The 16,295-nt window shown below is 46.1% G+C and overlaps 1 protein-coding gene across 1 annotated transcript in view; it reads right to left on the bottom strand.

Moving 5' to 3' along the window:
• The window catches only part of LOC119409183 (stem-loop binding protein), a 49,671-nt gene that overhangs the window by 29,317 nt on the left and 4,059 nt on the right, over window positions 1-16,295 (bottom strand). The window contains exon 2 of the mRNA XM_037676043.1: window positions 8,749-8,877. Within this exon, the coding sequence (XP_037531971.1) occupies window positions 8,749-8,877 (129 nt within the window). The remainder of the gene's footprint in view (window positions 1-8,748; window positions 8,878-16,295) is intronic.

Below are 16,295 nucleotides of genomic sequence, written 5' to 3'. Positions count from 1 at the left end.
CCTTTTATCAGAAGCTCCTGAACTTCTGCATTTAAGGCTGAGATTTGGTCTGGTGATGACAGGACCGTATCCATAACTCCTCCGAACGGAGGGGGTCGGGTTGCAAATTGCAACGTGTAACCCTTGCATAACACTCTGTCCATCCATCTGTCCGGCGAGCATATTTTTAGCCACTCTGCGTAACGTTCGTGGAGTGGACGTGCGTTTAAGTGATGCGCCGTGTTTTGAACGGATGTCATCCAATCCTCCGCCTCGACCACCGTCATGCGTCGCGGAAATGTTTTCCGCGTGACCCAAGGCGAGGCTTCCTCGAAAGGGCTGTTCTGAACGCGCCCGTGCGCTGCGTCTGCCAGCTGATGACGTCGTGGGGCTGCACGTTTAACGTCGCTGTGCGAACATTGAGAGGCAGGGGGCGTGACTTCATCAACGCCGTGCTGTCGGAGTGAAGGTTGCGAGCCTCGCGGGAGCACACGTTTTCTCTGGAGGGATGCGCGCCGCTCTCGCTGGGGGCGGGGCTCGTCACCGGGTTCGTTCAGCTGTCTCACGCTTATGCCGCCGTGAGCTGCCGATCGCTGAGACGCGGTGGATGACGGCCGCTCGCGTTTGCTCAGGTGAGGCGTGTGTTGTTTTCGCTGAGAGCGGGGACCTCCACCGGACCCGGCCTGCGATCCCACATTTATACCGATGTGAGCCGGTGAGCGCCGGGCAGCTGTGTGTGCATCATCAACACAGCGCCGTTTGGATGGAGGCTGCTTGCCTCGCTTGGGTGCGCGTTTAACACCGCTTGGGTGATGATCGTACGGGTCTGATTGATAACGAGTTATTTCGCTTACCGTAGAGTCGAGTGAGCATCTCGTCATGTGTTGGAGCGGCGGAGGGTTTAAAAAACCTTTATTTAAGGACACCGGCTCTTTATGTGTGGAGGATGTGTGTGTAGCGGATGTGAGCTCATCCGAGCTTACAGACTGGCTAAAAACAGACACTTTGATCATTGAAAAATCATTTATTTCAACTTCTGTGTCATTTATACACACATCCTCCGCAGACCGTCATTTTTTAAATCTTCTCCCCCGTGAGCTCTGCGATTTGTTTGCCCCGAGCGCCATCTGCAGGCGATCTCCGGGGAAACGCTGAAGTGCAGGTTGCCGGAATGAGGAGGGGTGGTCTGTGACGGGCGGGGCTGGTGGTGGAGCTGAGCGAGACGAAGCTGCTGCGGCCGTGGAGCGCCGATGTTTCTGCCTCTGCTCACGACGATCTCTCCAGCGGGCTGGGGGACGGGATGAGCCGCGCGGCTTGATGAGATGGCGCACAGCTTCCGACATCTCCTCCGACTGCTTCGAATTCGCTAGCATGGTTTTTAAGCTGCTTCCAAACAGCGCGTCCGACGTGATGGGACCCTCCATCAGGTCCTTGTGCAGCTTTTCCGGCAGCGAGGGAGAGTGACGAAGCCAGGTGGATCGTTGGATCAACGTCATCCACGCTGCAATCCTCGACAGGCAAACCGTGGAAGCGGCGCACATGTTGAGGATGGCGTCTGCCGTCTTACAGAGGGAGCTCTTTATCTCCTCGGGCAGGTTCTCGGCCTCCAGCCTCTTCGACATGCTAAATGCTAGCAGTGCTACGTTGTTGCTAGCTGCGGCCGCCTGAAAAGAACACTGGTGGGCTTGATTGGAGAGCGCGGTCACCGCCTGGTCGTGTTTCCCCGGAGGGACGGGACGCTGCTCCAACCTGGACAGCTTTGCTCCGAAGGCTTCCGTGAGGCTTGGCTCAAGGGGGGGTACCGAGGGATAGCCCCGCTCGGTAAACCCCTCCACTCTGGTGATGGGAGCGTAAAAGGAGACGGGCGCCCTTAACCTACCAGGACCGGCTGAGGCCTCGCTCCAGTACGATGTCACCGCTGGAAAACGAGGCCAGATGGGATCAAGACGGCGAGCCGGCGTGGAGCCAAACCTTCCCGCAAGATCGTCCGATCTGAGCCGGGGGGGGGGGGGGGGGGGGGGGGGCGGAGAGCCCCTTTACGTTAGCAACTTCCCGGATAATGGCGGGCAGCTCCAAGAGGAGTGCGCCGACGGCAGGGAGCGGTGTGGCCGTTGAGGCAGGAAACCCCGGGAGAGTCGAGCATCCGCTCAGCCTCCCTCTTTCCAACACTGCGCTCCCCAGGAGGGAACGAACGTCGGGGCTGCTGCTTACGTCACCGGTCCCAGAGGAATCATCCGATTCACTCCGAGAGCCGGCGTCGAAGAAATCCATGGCGTCGTCCAGCGAGCAGTCTCCCGCCACAGACAGGCAGTCCTCGATGGTAGCCTTAAACAAGGCTGCTCTCCTCTGCCTTTCCTCCGGTGGAAGCTCGTCACAGAGGCGGCAGGAGGAAGCGCGGGCGACGTGGCGGGGACCTAGGCATCCTTCGCAGGTGTCGTGCCGGTCGAAGCTGAGCAAGTAGAAGGAGGTGCAAGTGCAGGAGGGACACAAGCAGATGGTGTTGGAGCTGGACATCTCGTTGAAAGGTCAGTTGTTTTATATTAGCTTGAAGAAGAAAAATGGGAGCAGATTACCCGCTCTTAATGTAACTTATACGGATCGGGTGGGGCCCACACAGCAGGTGGGCGTGGACTAATTTTTTCAGTATGATGCTTGCGCATAACGGGATAAACCCATCAGCGACAGCCTTAAAGGGCGAAGCCTATATGACATAGAACAACGACGTAACTCTAAACACCTGCAAAAGATTCCTGAGGCTTTTAAAAACTCCCATCCTTGTTCATTACTCAAAACCGCAATCATGGGTAAGACTGCCGACCTGACTGCTGTCCAGAAGGCCATCATTGACACCCTCAAGCAAGAAGGTAAGACACAGAAAGAAATTGCTGAACGAATAGGCTGTTCCCAGAGTGCTGTATCAAGGCACCTCAGTGGGAAGTCTGTGGGAAGGGAAAAGTGTGGCAGAAAACGCTGCACAACGAGAAGAGGTGACCGGACCCTGAGGAGGATTGTGGAGAAGGGCCGATTCCAGACCTTGGGGGACCTGCGGAAGCAGTGGACTGAGTCTGGAGTAGAAACATCCAGAGCCACCGTGCACAGGGGTGTGCAGGAAATGGGCTACAGGTGCCGCATTCCCCAGGTCAAGCCACTCTTGAACAAGAGATTGCGTCAGAAGCATCTCGCCTGGGACTGCTGCTGAGTGGTCCAAAGTTATGTTCTCTGATTACAGTAAATTTTGCATTTCCTTTGAAAATCAAGGTCCCAGAGTCTGGAGGAAGAGAGGAGACACAGAATTCACATTGCTTGAGGTCCAGTGTCAAGTTTCCACAGTCACTGGGGTGTCATGTCATCTGCTGGTGTTGGTCTACTGTGTTTTATCAAGGGCAGGGTCAATGCAGCTAGCTATCAGGAGATATGGAGCACTTCATGCTTCCATCTGCTGAAAAGCTTTATGGAGATGAAGATTTCATTTTTCAGCATGACCTGGCACCTGCTCACAGTGCCAAAACCACTGGTAAATGGTTTACTGACCATGGTATTACTGTGCTCAATTGGCCTGCCAACTCTCCTGACCTGAACCCCATAGAGAACCTGTGGGATATTGTGAAGAGAAAGTTGAGAGACGCAAGACCCAACACTCTGGATGAGCTTAAGGCCGCTATCGAAGCATCCTGGGCCTCCATAACACCTCAGCAGTGCCACAGGCTGATTGCCTTCATGCCACGCCGCATTGAAGCAGTCATTCATGCAAAAGGATTCCCGACCAAGTATTGAGTGCATAACTGAACATGATTATTTGAAGGTTGGCGTTTTTTGTATTAAAAACACTTGTCTTTCATTGGTGGGATGAAATATGCTAATTTTTTGGGACAGTCATTTTGGGTTTTCATGAGCTGTGTGCCATAATCATCAGTATTAAAACAATTAAAGACCTGAAATATTTCAGTTGGTGTGCAATGAATCTGAAATATATGAAAGTTTCATTTTTATCATTACATTATGGAAAATAATTACCTTTATCACAATATGCTAATTTTTTGAGAAGGACCTGTAGACCACTGGTTAAAGTCACCAAACCAGTCTGCAAGCAGGTACGAGTGTGGCCAGAGGGCTCTTCAGAAGCTCTTCAGGACTGTTTCAACACCACAGATTGGAATATGTTCAAAGAAGCTGCTACCAAAAACAACAACACATATCTTCAAGAGTACTCAGATACTGTATGCTCATACATCCCCAACTGTATTGATGATGTAACTGACCTCAAGACCATCACTGTTCGGGCAAATCAGAAGCCATGGCTGACAGCAGAGGTCTACGGACTCCTGAGAGCCAGGAACGCCACCTTCACAGCAGATCAGGTGGGCCTGAGGGCAGCCAGAAACAACCTGTCCCGGGGCATCAGAAAGGCCAAGAAGCAGTATTCCAGAAAGATAGATCATCGCTTCAGTGACAGCAAGGATACACGGAGTCTGTGGCGAGGAATACAGACCATAACGAACTATAAGCCAGCCCCACAAACCTGTGACAGCACAACCTCTACACTGAATGAGCTGAATGACGTCTTTGCGCGGTTTGAGGCATGTAACAGCACACCTGCACAGAAACTCTCCCCCTCTCCCAGTAACCAGGTGCTGATGCTGTCCACGGACAGTGTAAGGCGATCATTCATCAAGATCAACGCCCGAAAAGCTTCTGATCCTGACAACATACCTGGTCGTGTGCTGAAGGATTGTGCAGTGGAACTTGCAGCGGTCTTCACGGATATCTTTAACATCTCGCTGAGTCAGACCATCGTCTCCACCTGTTTCAAAGCCACCACCATCATCCCTGTCCCAAAGGCGGCATTGCCCTCCTGCCTCAATGACTTTCATTCGGTGGCACTCACCCCCATCCTGATGAAGTGCTTCGAACGGCTAGTCATGAAGCACATCAACTCTGTCCTTCCCGCCTCCCTGGATCCCTTCCAGTTTGCATATTGGCCAAATCGTTCGGCCGATGACGCCATCTCCTCTGCCCTCCACAGAGCCCTCACACATCTGGACAAGTCAAGTCAACTTTATTTATAGAGCACATTTAAAACAGAACCTGTTATCAAAGTTGTATTATGAAATTTCTTATACAAGGTTCGTGAACGGTCGGCCCCGATGATTCATACGAGAGGAAATAAATCAGAGGAGACTGTTACTGCTAGAATAATAGTGTCATTTTATTAATCTGCCACAGAAAAACAGCCAAGCAAAGAACATGTACACTCGTACACTCTTAACACACAAATTGATATGAAAGTCCTCTCACCGTTGACACTTAGTCGGGAAGCCTTTTCGACCCGATGACAGGTAAATCACATCAACACAGGATGCTGGGCACCTCGCGCGTGGTCCGCAGCAGGCTTCTGTGTTGGTGTGATTCCTGTCACTCTCTCTGAACGTGGATAATTTCTCCTTCTGATGATTGTGGACTTCAGAAGGAACAAAAACACCTACACCCCACTGAACATAAGAGGATCTGCGGTGGAAGTGGTCTCCAGCTACAAGTACTTGGGTGTACACATGAATGACAACCTCAGCTGGAGCAACAACACCACCAGCCTGATCAAGAAAGCTCATCAGAGACTCTACTTCCTCAGACGGCTGAGGCGAGCTGGTCTGGGAAGCTCAGTCCTCACCTCCTTCTACAGGTGTGCAGTGGAGAGCATCCTGTGCTCGAGCATCAACGTGTGGCATGGAGGCTGCACAGCTGCAGAAAGAAAAGCTTTGCAGCGAGTGGTGAAGGCTGCACAGAAATCTGTTGGAATCAGTCTCCCCACCATCACAGACATCTACACCTCCAGATGCAGGAAGAGGGCCACCTGCATCATGAAGGACCCCACTCACCCAGCACACACACTTTTTGCCCCACTCCCCTCAGGAAGGAGGTTAAGGAGCATTAAGTGTAGAACCACTAGACTGAGGAACAGCTTCTACCCTGAGGCTGTTAGACTCATGAATCTCTAACTAGAATAATCACTGTGAAAAACCATATCATGTTGCTGCTGATCTGTTTCATGTTGCTGCTGATCTGTTTCAATGTTGATGTGTTCATGCGTGCACATCTGCTCACAGACTCATGTTCATGTTTGTGCTGATGTTCAATGTTTTATGTTATGAGTGCTTAGTGTATATTTAGTTGATGTTTTTCTTAGTTCATATCTTAGATGTTATTACTGTTTTTCTTATACATTTTATTGTCGGATGTAACTGGGACCCTGTGTACATAATTTCGCTCCACCACATGTACCACATGAGGTGCGAATGACAATAAAGAAACTCTGACTCTGATAAGACAAAGGAGATTGTTGTGGACTTCAAGAAGATGCATGTCCAGAATGCTCTTCTGACCATCAATGGTACTACTGTGGAGAGAGTGAGCAGCACCAAGTTTCTGGGAGTGCATGTCTCAGAGGACCTGTCCTGGAGCAGGAACACTGCTTCACTGGCCAAGAAGGCTCAGCAGCGCCTCTACTTTCTCTGCAAGCTGAAAAGAGCTGGAGCTCCAACAGGACCTGTCCTGGAGCAGGAACACTGCTTCACTGGCCAAGAAGGCTCACCAGCGCCTCTACTTTCTCCGCAAGCTGAAAAGAGCTGGAGCTCCAACCCCCATCATGTGCACCTTCTACAGGGGCGCCATAGACAGTGTCCTGACCAGCTGCATCATGGTGTGGTTCAGTGCATGTACTGCATCCTGCCGCAAGACGCTCCAGCACATCGTGAGAGCAGCCGAGAAGATCGTCGGCACCTCCTTCCCCTAACTACATGACTTACACAGTACCCACCTCACTCGGAAGGCCCTCTGTATGGCGGGTGATCCCACACACCCACTACACAGCTTCAGCTGCCATAAGGGAGGAGACTGCCGAGTCTCCAGGCTCAAACTAGCAGACTGAGAGACAGCTCATTTCATCAAGCAGTCAGGATGCTGAACTCTCTGCCTGCTCTGCCTCCCCTCCCTCTTGTACTGCCTTAACACACAAAACTTTCACACATTTCCACACGACAAAAACTTTTTAACACTGAACTCTGAATCATTAAAAAACGGGTTTTACACTCAACACACGCACATGTGCTCATTCAATTTGCACTACTGTTCATATTCAAACTCCTGTTCATATTCAAACTACTGTTTACATTCACACTACTGTTTACATTTGTACTTAGGAATGCGCGATATAAACGGTATACGGTAGAAACGATAGAAATTTAGCCTACGATAGAGATCTGACTTCTACCGGCTAACCGCAGTAATGCTGTGTCTGAAGTAAAATCAAGAGTTGGCAGTTTAATTGTTACTTTTTTTTGGTTGAAAACTGTGCATAAGTGGTGTTCAAGTGTAAAATCAGAGCTGTCAGATTTAATCGTTACTTTTTTTGAGCTGAAAACTGTGAGCAAGTGGCGTTAAAGTCTTTTCTTCGAGAGCTAAGTAGCGAAGCTACAAGCTAACTACAGCTGGCTTGCCATACAGTTGCCGTATTCTGACGCATGCGCAAAACGCTGTGTTCCGTCAAAAGGTTTTTTTTTCCATCGAAAGTTAAAGTAAGCGTTGGTCAGCTTTAAGAAACCTGCTCTCTGATCTGTGAAAAGAATGCTGTGTCGTGAGATTTTACTGCGAGACCCTCTGGTCAAAGCCACAATCATTTTGTGTCAGCTTTCCATTAAAGCAGAAGGAGTCGCCCACTAAAGGGTTGGAGGATGAAGTGTTTCAGTGTAAAATGCTGCTCTGTTGCTGTTCATTTATTAAGTGAGACTGGAAACTGTTAAGAGTTAAGAACATATTCTTTTGTTTAAAACATATGGCTAAAACTACATTTGATATCTTTTGCACTGTTTTGCACTACAACAAAGAAGCATAATACTTGATTTGTTTATTATTTATAAACTCTCTGTACTTAGTAATAGAATTTTCTTAATTCAAAATATACGATGCCAAAAGAACACCCTATGCTTTATAAAAATTCCTATTGCAAGTTTTACACCAAAAACATATCGCGATATATATTGTTATCGCCACCCTTCACAATACATATCGTAATATGAATTTTATGCCATATCGCACATTCCTATTTGTACTACTGTTTATATTCACACTACTGTTTATATTCACACTGCTGCTTATATTACACTACCGTTGATATATTTTTTTACTAGCCTTATTGCATATGTCACTTTACCTACACCAATATCAAGGACTTCATACATATACTGTGTACATTCACTTCATATGCTGCTTTGCCACTTACTACAAATATCAATGACGATTTCATTTTATTTTATAGATATACGTTTTTTGTTTTTTTTAATTATACCGCTATAGTACAATTTAAGACAGTATCACTTTTATTATTTCATTTTATGCTTATGTTTATTAAATGTTTTAATGTTAAATGGTTATTGTTGCACCGGGGTCTGAGAGTAATGTAATTTCAATCCCGTGTATGTCCTGTACATATTGCAGTTTTTGACAATAAAGTGACTTTGACTTTACTTTTTTATATCGATATAGTCTCATTTTATATCACATATGAAATAATATCGATATTTTTAAAATAGAGATTTCGTCCAGCCCTAATTATTACCAATTAATTAGCAACAGCTGAACTTCAAATGCTACATTTGTTTACAGGTTCCAAACAAAATCAAGTAAACGACTGAAGACGATAAAAATCCTGAAGGTTTAAAGTGTTTTAAGTTTGGCTGATTTCAGAGCAAACCTTTTCCTTGGGGCAGAAAGTCTCACCTGGAGTGTCTGCTGTCAGAGCGGGCGTGGCCTTTCCCTCTGTTGTCGCCGTCCTCGTCACTGTTCGCCCGCAGGGTCCCATCGACCCCCCGCTTCCTGCAGTGCGACCATCGAGACGAACCACTGCTCCTGTGTGGGAAGTCGAACACTGGACTGAAATGTGACACTTAGAAAAATGACAGAAAAATCATCTTATAATGAGGCTGAGCTCAGAACCTTTGATCTTTCTTATGGAATTAATCTGAACCGTACGGTCGGTGATAAATAGCTGCCATCTTGGCTCCAAACACTGGATTTACCATTTCACAACCTGACAGGTTCCCCTCAACACCCGCCTGTTACTCCTGACATCAGAGGATCTGTGCTAACGGGGAATAAAGAACAACGGAGTTCCTCTCTGATTTCTCCTCCTCGTTCAGGAGGCAGTAAGAAAGGCGGTTTTAAATTCTGGTCCAATAAAAGCAGGTTTACTTTCCTGAATCTGTGCGAAAATTAAACACATTAAAGGTTGTTTCCAAAATGCATCATCAGCAACAAATACCTGCTGCTAACAAATAAATAACCCAGTTTTTTTTTTTTTTTTTTTGCATTTGGGTGTTTCTATAAACCACAGCAGTGAAGAACTTGGTGTGGACTGGTCGACCAGAACTGAACCTTCTGTCTGACATCAGAGGAGGACAACTGATTAAACCACAGAAAGTTTTACTTTCTGTGAAATGCTGAATGATTTTTAATGAAAGCTGCTGAAGATGTTGAAACCAGGCTGAAAAGGTTTCATCGCTGAACTGTTACTGGGAGCTGAATTTGATCAAGCAGCAGAAAAACAGCAGACATGGAGAAAAAGCTAAAAAGAACAGAAATGTAGCAGAATAAGCTGAAACAGCCTGAATAAATGACAAAACTGTCCTCTGGACGGTTCCTCTTTTTTAAGGAACCGTCCAGAGGACCTGACTTAACTTATGATTTTTTTTTTTACTTTTTATTTTAAGCCTTTTTTTCTTTTTCTTTTTTTACACAACTGAACATCTAACATTCCCCTTCATTGAACACTAAAATAAAAAACAAACACACATAAACAAAAAACAAACAAACAAAAAAAAAAACCCGCACAGCACAGGAATTGCTAACAACTTAAAAAAAAAAATAGTCACAAAAAATATACAAAAGCAATGAACCAAATCCTCTGAAAGTCACAACGAACCACCCATCAAGATGTCAGATAAACCTCTACACAGCGCCACCTTTGGTCAAAAAGATCAGTGGTCATTTGTAGAACTGATGTCATCTTTTCCACAATATATACTTGTTTAACCCTCCGTTTCCATTCAATTATTGTCTGGGGTTTCAAGTCTTTCCAATTTACAGTGATTAGTTTTTTTGAAACCAATAATAAAACATTTACTATATATCTCTGATTTGAGTTGAACTCTTCATTTAAAATAACCCCCAGTATATAAAACAAAGGACCTGATGGAACTTCCATCTGTATTATTTTCTCAAGCTCCACCTTGATATTCCTCCAGTATGTTTGGATAACAGGACAATCCCAGAATGTGTGTGTATGGTCACCTATTTTCCCACATTTTCTCCAGCAGTATGCAGTTGAGGGATCCTTTGCAAAATCTGAGATATTAAGAGGTGTGTGGAAATACCTCATTTTCAATTTCCAGTCAAATTCTTTCCCTAACTGACTGGTAATCCCTCTTAGGCTGTTTTTCCACAGATTATCCCATACTTCATCTTCTATCAGGACATTTAACTCCAATTCCCATTTCTCTTTAATATACCAGGTATTCTGGTTAATATCAAGTGAGAGCCTCTTATATAAGTTAGAGAAATGTTTTTTTGTTGGAATTTTCTTTTCTATAATGGAAATAAAGTATTGTTCTATATCATTTGGATCTTTATTAATTCTCTCTTTGTTTTTATGGTTCATAATGTAATGTCTAATTTGGAGATATCTATACATATCTTTTGCTGGGAGATCAAATTGCTCCCTAATCAGTGAGAAAGATTTAAAACCTGTTTCTCCAAACAACTAGTTGAGAGTCACGAGACCTTTGGTGTTCCATTTTCTAAACCCCTGGTCCCATACAGAAGGGGGGAGGTCTATATTACCCACGATTGGCAAAGCTCGAGATATTGATCCTGTGTCATTCAACTTATTTTTACTTCCATCCAAATCTGCAGAGTATGTTTAATCTATTAATTTTCAATTTAATGACAGATTTTGAATCAATAAAAGGCAAAGTTGACAATAATACACCCTATTATCTCCCCCTGCTCTATTCGATTCCAAATTGGTTCCTCATCTCCCCTAATCCAAGTGACTATTGCAGCTAATTGAGCTGCCCAGTAATAATATTTTAAATTAGGTAGAGCTACTCCTCCTTTATCTTTTGGCAAATAAAGTGTCTTAAGTCGTATTCTAGGTCTCTTGTGCTGCCATATAAACTGTGATATTAATTTGTTTAGTTTATTAAAAATATAAATAGGAACTCTTATGGGCAATGATTGAAACAAAAACAGAAGACGAGGAAGCAAAATCATTTTTATAGTTTCGATTCTGCCTAACAGTGAAAGTGGGAGGACTTCCCAACGGGTCAGATCATTCTTTTTTTTTTTTTTTTTAATAGGATAGAAAGAAAGAAAAGACAAAGTAAGACTCCAAAATATAAGAAATATACACAAAGAGAGCACACGGCAAAACACCCGGCCACTGTCTGTTCACCTGCAAAGAACATGACAAAACACAGCAACAAAATACATATGTATAAAGAACTTAAAATATTCATGGCTTTGCAGTAAGTTTCCATAAATATATATACCCATACCTATGCCTATATACATACATACATACACATGAATATACATATCTATATATCTACATATAAAGCCTACATAAGCATCCCTGCATCTATTTGTGTGTGGTTGTGAGCATGCATAAGTGTATAAGGCTTCTCTAATAGAACATTTAATAGTAACTGTGAAGCAGCAGAGACCCGACCCCCAAGACCAGAGGCAGACGAAAAAGGGGGGGACCAAAGCCCAAGACCCCAAAAGGTACCCCGACCGCGGACCCCCCAGGGCCACCCACACAGGACGAACCACTCAGCCACCCCCCAGATCGGACCACAGGGGAGAACCGGAAGATCCCCACCAGCGACCACATGCAGTGACCCCCCGGGGCCAACAGCGACAAACTCATAGGCCCCCGCCGGAACCCGCCGCACCTTTGCAGTTCCAGGCCCGGGCACCGAGGCTTGGGCACCAAGGACGCACACCACCCAGGCCAAGGCCTGACAGGGCCAGAGGACCCGAGCCCCACCAGGCAGACACCAGGCCGAGCCGACACAAGCCCAAGCGCCCAGCCCCGGACACCAAGGGCGCCAGCAGGCAAGGGCACACCCCAACAGGGGGCCGCACGATAGGGGCGCGATGCCAAGCACCCCCAGTTGTATCAAAGAGGGGGCAGTCCGAGTCTCGGCCTAACAAATACCCATTCATACACAGACACAATCACACAGTCCCAGCCTCATTCTCACACTCACTCACTCAAAGACATACAATAACGATACATTTCATTCTTATTCCCGATACGCACTCTATACCCCCCAGGTCCAAGACATGTACCCGCCCTCTACAGGGGGCAGCCCATGCCCAAACCCAGGAGGTAAACCCATTCATTCTCGAGCGGAAAGGAGCCAATATCCCAGACCCGGCCCAGGCCACGCCCAGCCAAAAGGACATCCCCCGGCACGAAGAGGTCACGCCACCGACCACCCCCACACACTGCCAACAACCAAGCACGCGCCCCCAGCCGACCGCCCGCCAGGCCCCGGCAGCCACCCCGGCCAGCGGGCCAACCATGGCACCCAAGAGCCAAGCTCAGGGGGTCCAAACAACCCCAGGGAGAGCACAGCGCCAGCACCGCACACGGCAATCCCCCAGACCCCGAACCCCCACATAGTCCTGGTCAACACTCGACGGCCTGCCCTTCTCCCGGACCCCACCCCCGGAATGGCAATTAGGGAACTAGGGGGGTGAGGAAAAAAAAAAGAGAGAGAGAATAAGACCCCGACACATACACCCCCGCCCCTAGATGTGCTGTTGATGTGTGTTGTTGTATAGTGCCATTAAAAAGGAAAGAAGGAGCAAAGGCTGGCATGATGCCAGTTTCCCCTCCACCCCAACTCTATCCAAACTCTAGTGTCTAAATGCAACCATTGTAAGTGAGCACAGGCACAGGGGGCAAGAGTAAAGTCATCCCACCACCCATAGCCATAGTGCCCACCTCAAGTTCCTATATGTGAATGTCATGAGGATGTTATGAGTGAATGTCTAAGGTGTACAATAAAATTGAGTCCCAGGTGGCTATGGTCAACAGAGATGTAAAATTGTTGCAGCACACCCGAGCCCAAACAACCTTAAATGTGTGGAATTGAAATGAAGAGGGTGGAGGTGCATGGTGAGAGATGGGGAGAAATATAACTGTGAGAGCAAATGCTCCCACAGGGAGTCAACTCCCCCACTGACCCAACAGGCCCCCCCAGTTCCCCAAGGTCCACCCAGGGATTGAGGCCAAGACACCTCTCCATCTGGACTGACCGCCAGGCCCACTGAGCTCCAGACCAGAGAGGGACGGAGCCCCGAGGGCCGCCAGAAGCAGTACCAGCGGCCCACACACCCGAGGGCCGCCAAGACCCCCACAAACCGCAGTCAGCCCGCCACCAGATGAAGCCAAACCCCACCAGGACGACCCGGCCAAGAGCGCCCGCCCAACCGCTGACAGAGCCAGGAAGCACCGGGAGCGAGCCCCCACCACAGGAAAGGGGCCAGCCAGTCGGCCATGCACAGTCCCGGGCCGCCCCCAAGGACATCCACCCAGTCCCCACCCCAGAAGAAATACTACACCCACCCCTCATTCGGACATCTCTCAAAACATAGCACACTAGACACCTAGGCTGGGTCAAACTACCCCCTCTTAGGGGCCACTGGTCACGCCCCCAAACACCCAATCCCCCAGCCCATGAACCCACAACCTACCAGCGAGCCGAAGGCCCCTGCCCAGAACCGGGCACCAGAGCGCAAGCCGGCCCAGAGCCCGGCAACCCGCCCGCCAGAGCCCAAGATCCCCGATCCCCACAGGCCCAAGCCCGGGGGCGACAAGCCCCCAGAACCCCAAGCCCCCGCGCCCACCCCGAACCCACCCCAGCACAGCCAGGCTACCGGATCGGTGAACCACGACCGCCGCCACAGACCACCTGATCATTCAGATCATTCTTGAATTGTTTTAGTAACTCAGTGTAATTAGCGTCGAACAATTTTGTGGGGTGAGTTGTCAGAGTGATCCCTAAGTACCTAAAGCCCTTATTAGAGAAATGGAAAGACACAGTTTTATTTAATTCTTCAGGCCACTTCCCTGACATCATTGCTTCTGATTTGTTTTGATTTATTTTATATCCTGATATATCTGCATATGTATCTAAACATTGGATAAGTGTTGGTATTGATGTGCTTTGGTGTTTTATAAAAAGCAAGACATCATCTGCAAAGAGAGCAATTTTGTGGATCATTCCTTCTCCGTCTGTTATTCCCTGAATCTGTATATTTTGGCGTATAGCCTCCACTAATGACTCGATGCTTAGAGCAAAGAGGACAGGTGACAGTGAATCACCCTGTCTCACTCCTCTTCCCATTTCAAAAAAATCTGAGCAGTGCCCGTTAACTCTTACACTAGACCGAGGGTTTTTATATAAAAAAAATTGAACCATTTAAGAAATCTCTTGGCAAAACCTATTTCAAATCTAAGAACGTCGTTGACTCTGTCAAAAGCTTTTTCAGTGTCTAAACTAAGAAGCATAGCTGGTTCTTTATCTCTTGCCATTATTAACTGTAAATTTAAAGTTCTTCTCACATTATTTATCCCTTGCCGGTCTGAAATAAATCCTGTCTGATCTAGCTTAATTAACGTTTTTATATATTTCTGTATTCTAGTCGCTAAAATGGAGGTTAATATCTTATAATCAACACACAGAAGGCTTATGGGACAATAACTAGAACATTGTATCGGGTCTTTTCCATCTTTATGTACTATTGTAATAATAGCTTCTGACCAAGTGTCAGGATTTCCTGTATCTAGTACATAATTATAAAGTTTGCATAATATAGGTGAAATGTCATCAACAAATGTTTTATAATATTCTCCTGCAAACCCATCTGTTCCTGGTGACTTATTGTTTTTGAATTTACATATAGTTTCTCTAATTTCACTTATAGGTTCGATTAAACTAGATGCTTCTCCTTCAGTTAGTTTGTCCAACATAAGATTTGTAAAGAAATCTTGTATTTTTTCTGTTTTCAGTGCCTGCTCCTGGCCCTTGTATAGCTGTCCATAATATTCTGCAAAACTATCTGAGATTGCTTTAGGGTTTGTTTCAATTTTATTTGTACTCATATTTTTTATTTTAGGAATTACACGACTAGCCTGTGCCTTTTTTTATTGAAAAGCTAACAATCTGCTGGCTTTGTTTTCCATTTCATAATATTTTCTGTTTATAAATCTAAGGGCACCCTCTGCCTTATATGTTAATAATTTGTCCAGCCTTGCACTAGCGTCCTTTAATTCATTAAGCGTTTCTGGCCTTCCATGTTGTTTATGATCCTTTTCTAATCTTTTAATTTCTGATTCCAATTCCAGTTGTTTTTTTAGTTTTTCTTTTTTTTAAGTCTAGACCCTATAGAGATTAATTTTCCCCTTATTGTGGCCTTAGCTGCATCCCAAAGCACTGCTGGTGAAACAGTACCATTATCATTCAGGTCAAAATATTCTGTTATCGCTGATTGTATCTCTTCTCGAATACAGACATCTGTTAACATTGAGGTATTTATTCTCCAGTATTTAATGTGGTTTTCAGATTCCAGATTTAGGTTCATAATTACTGGGCTATGATCAGAGATGGTCATTGTGTCAATTGTGCTATCTTTAAGTCGAAATGTGTCTTTCTTTAATATAAAAAAATAGTCCAGTCTTTGTAACTTCCATTTACATGGGACATAAATGTGTAATCTCTTTCCCTCGGGTGAAGGTGGCGCCAGACTTCTATTAACCCCAGTTCTTCAATCATATTTAATAAACTTGTGGAGATTCTGGATTGTGGTTTGGTGGTTATGGGTAGTTTATCCAATTTATTATTAATTACACAGTTAAAGTCACCCCCTATAAGTATCAGTCCCTCGCCCTTCTCCGCCAACAGATGGACAATCTTTTTTTAAAAATGTGGGCAATCTTCATTTGGTGCATAGATGTTTAAAACAGTTATCTTAATTCCTGCCACTATACCAACCACCATAACATACCGACCCTCTGTATCCTGAAAGATTTTCTCATTATTATAGTATACACTTCTGTTAATTAAGATGGCTACCCCTACCCCCCGCATGAAGCACTATAGACTTGGCCCACCCACTCCCTTTTTAATTTTAAGTGTTCTATTTGCAATAAGTGTGTCTCTTGAAGTAAAGCTATAGAACAATGCATATTCTTT

The sequence above is a fragment of the Nematolebias whitei genome, chromosome 4 (assembly GCF_014905685.2).
Source record: "Nematolebias whitei isolate Nwh7 chromosome 4, NemWhi1, whole genome shotgun sequence".
Taxonomy (NCBI): Eukaryota; Metazoa; Chordata; class Actinopteri; order Cyprinodontiformes; family Rivulidae; genus Nematolebias; species Nematolebias whitei.
This window is presented reverse-complemented; position numbering and strand designations above follow the sequence as displayed.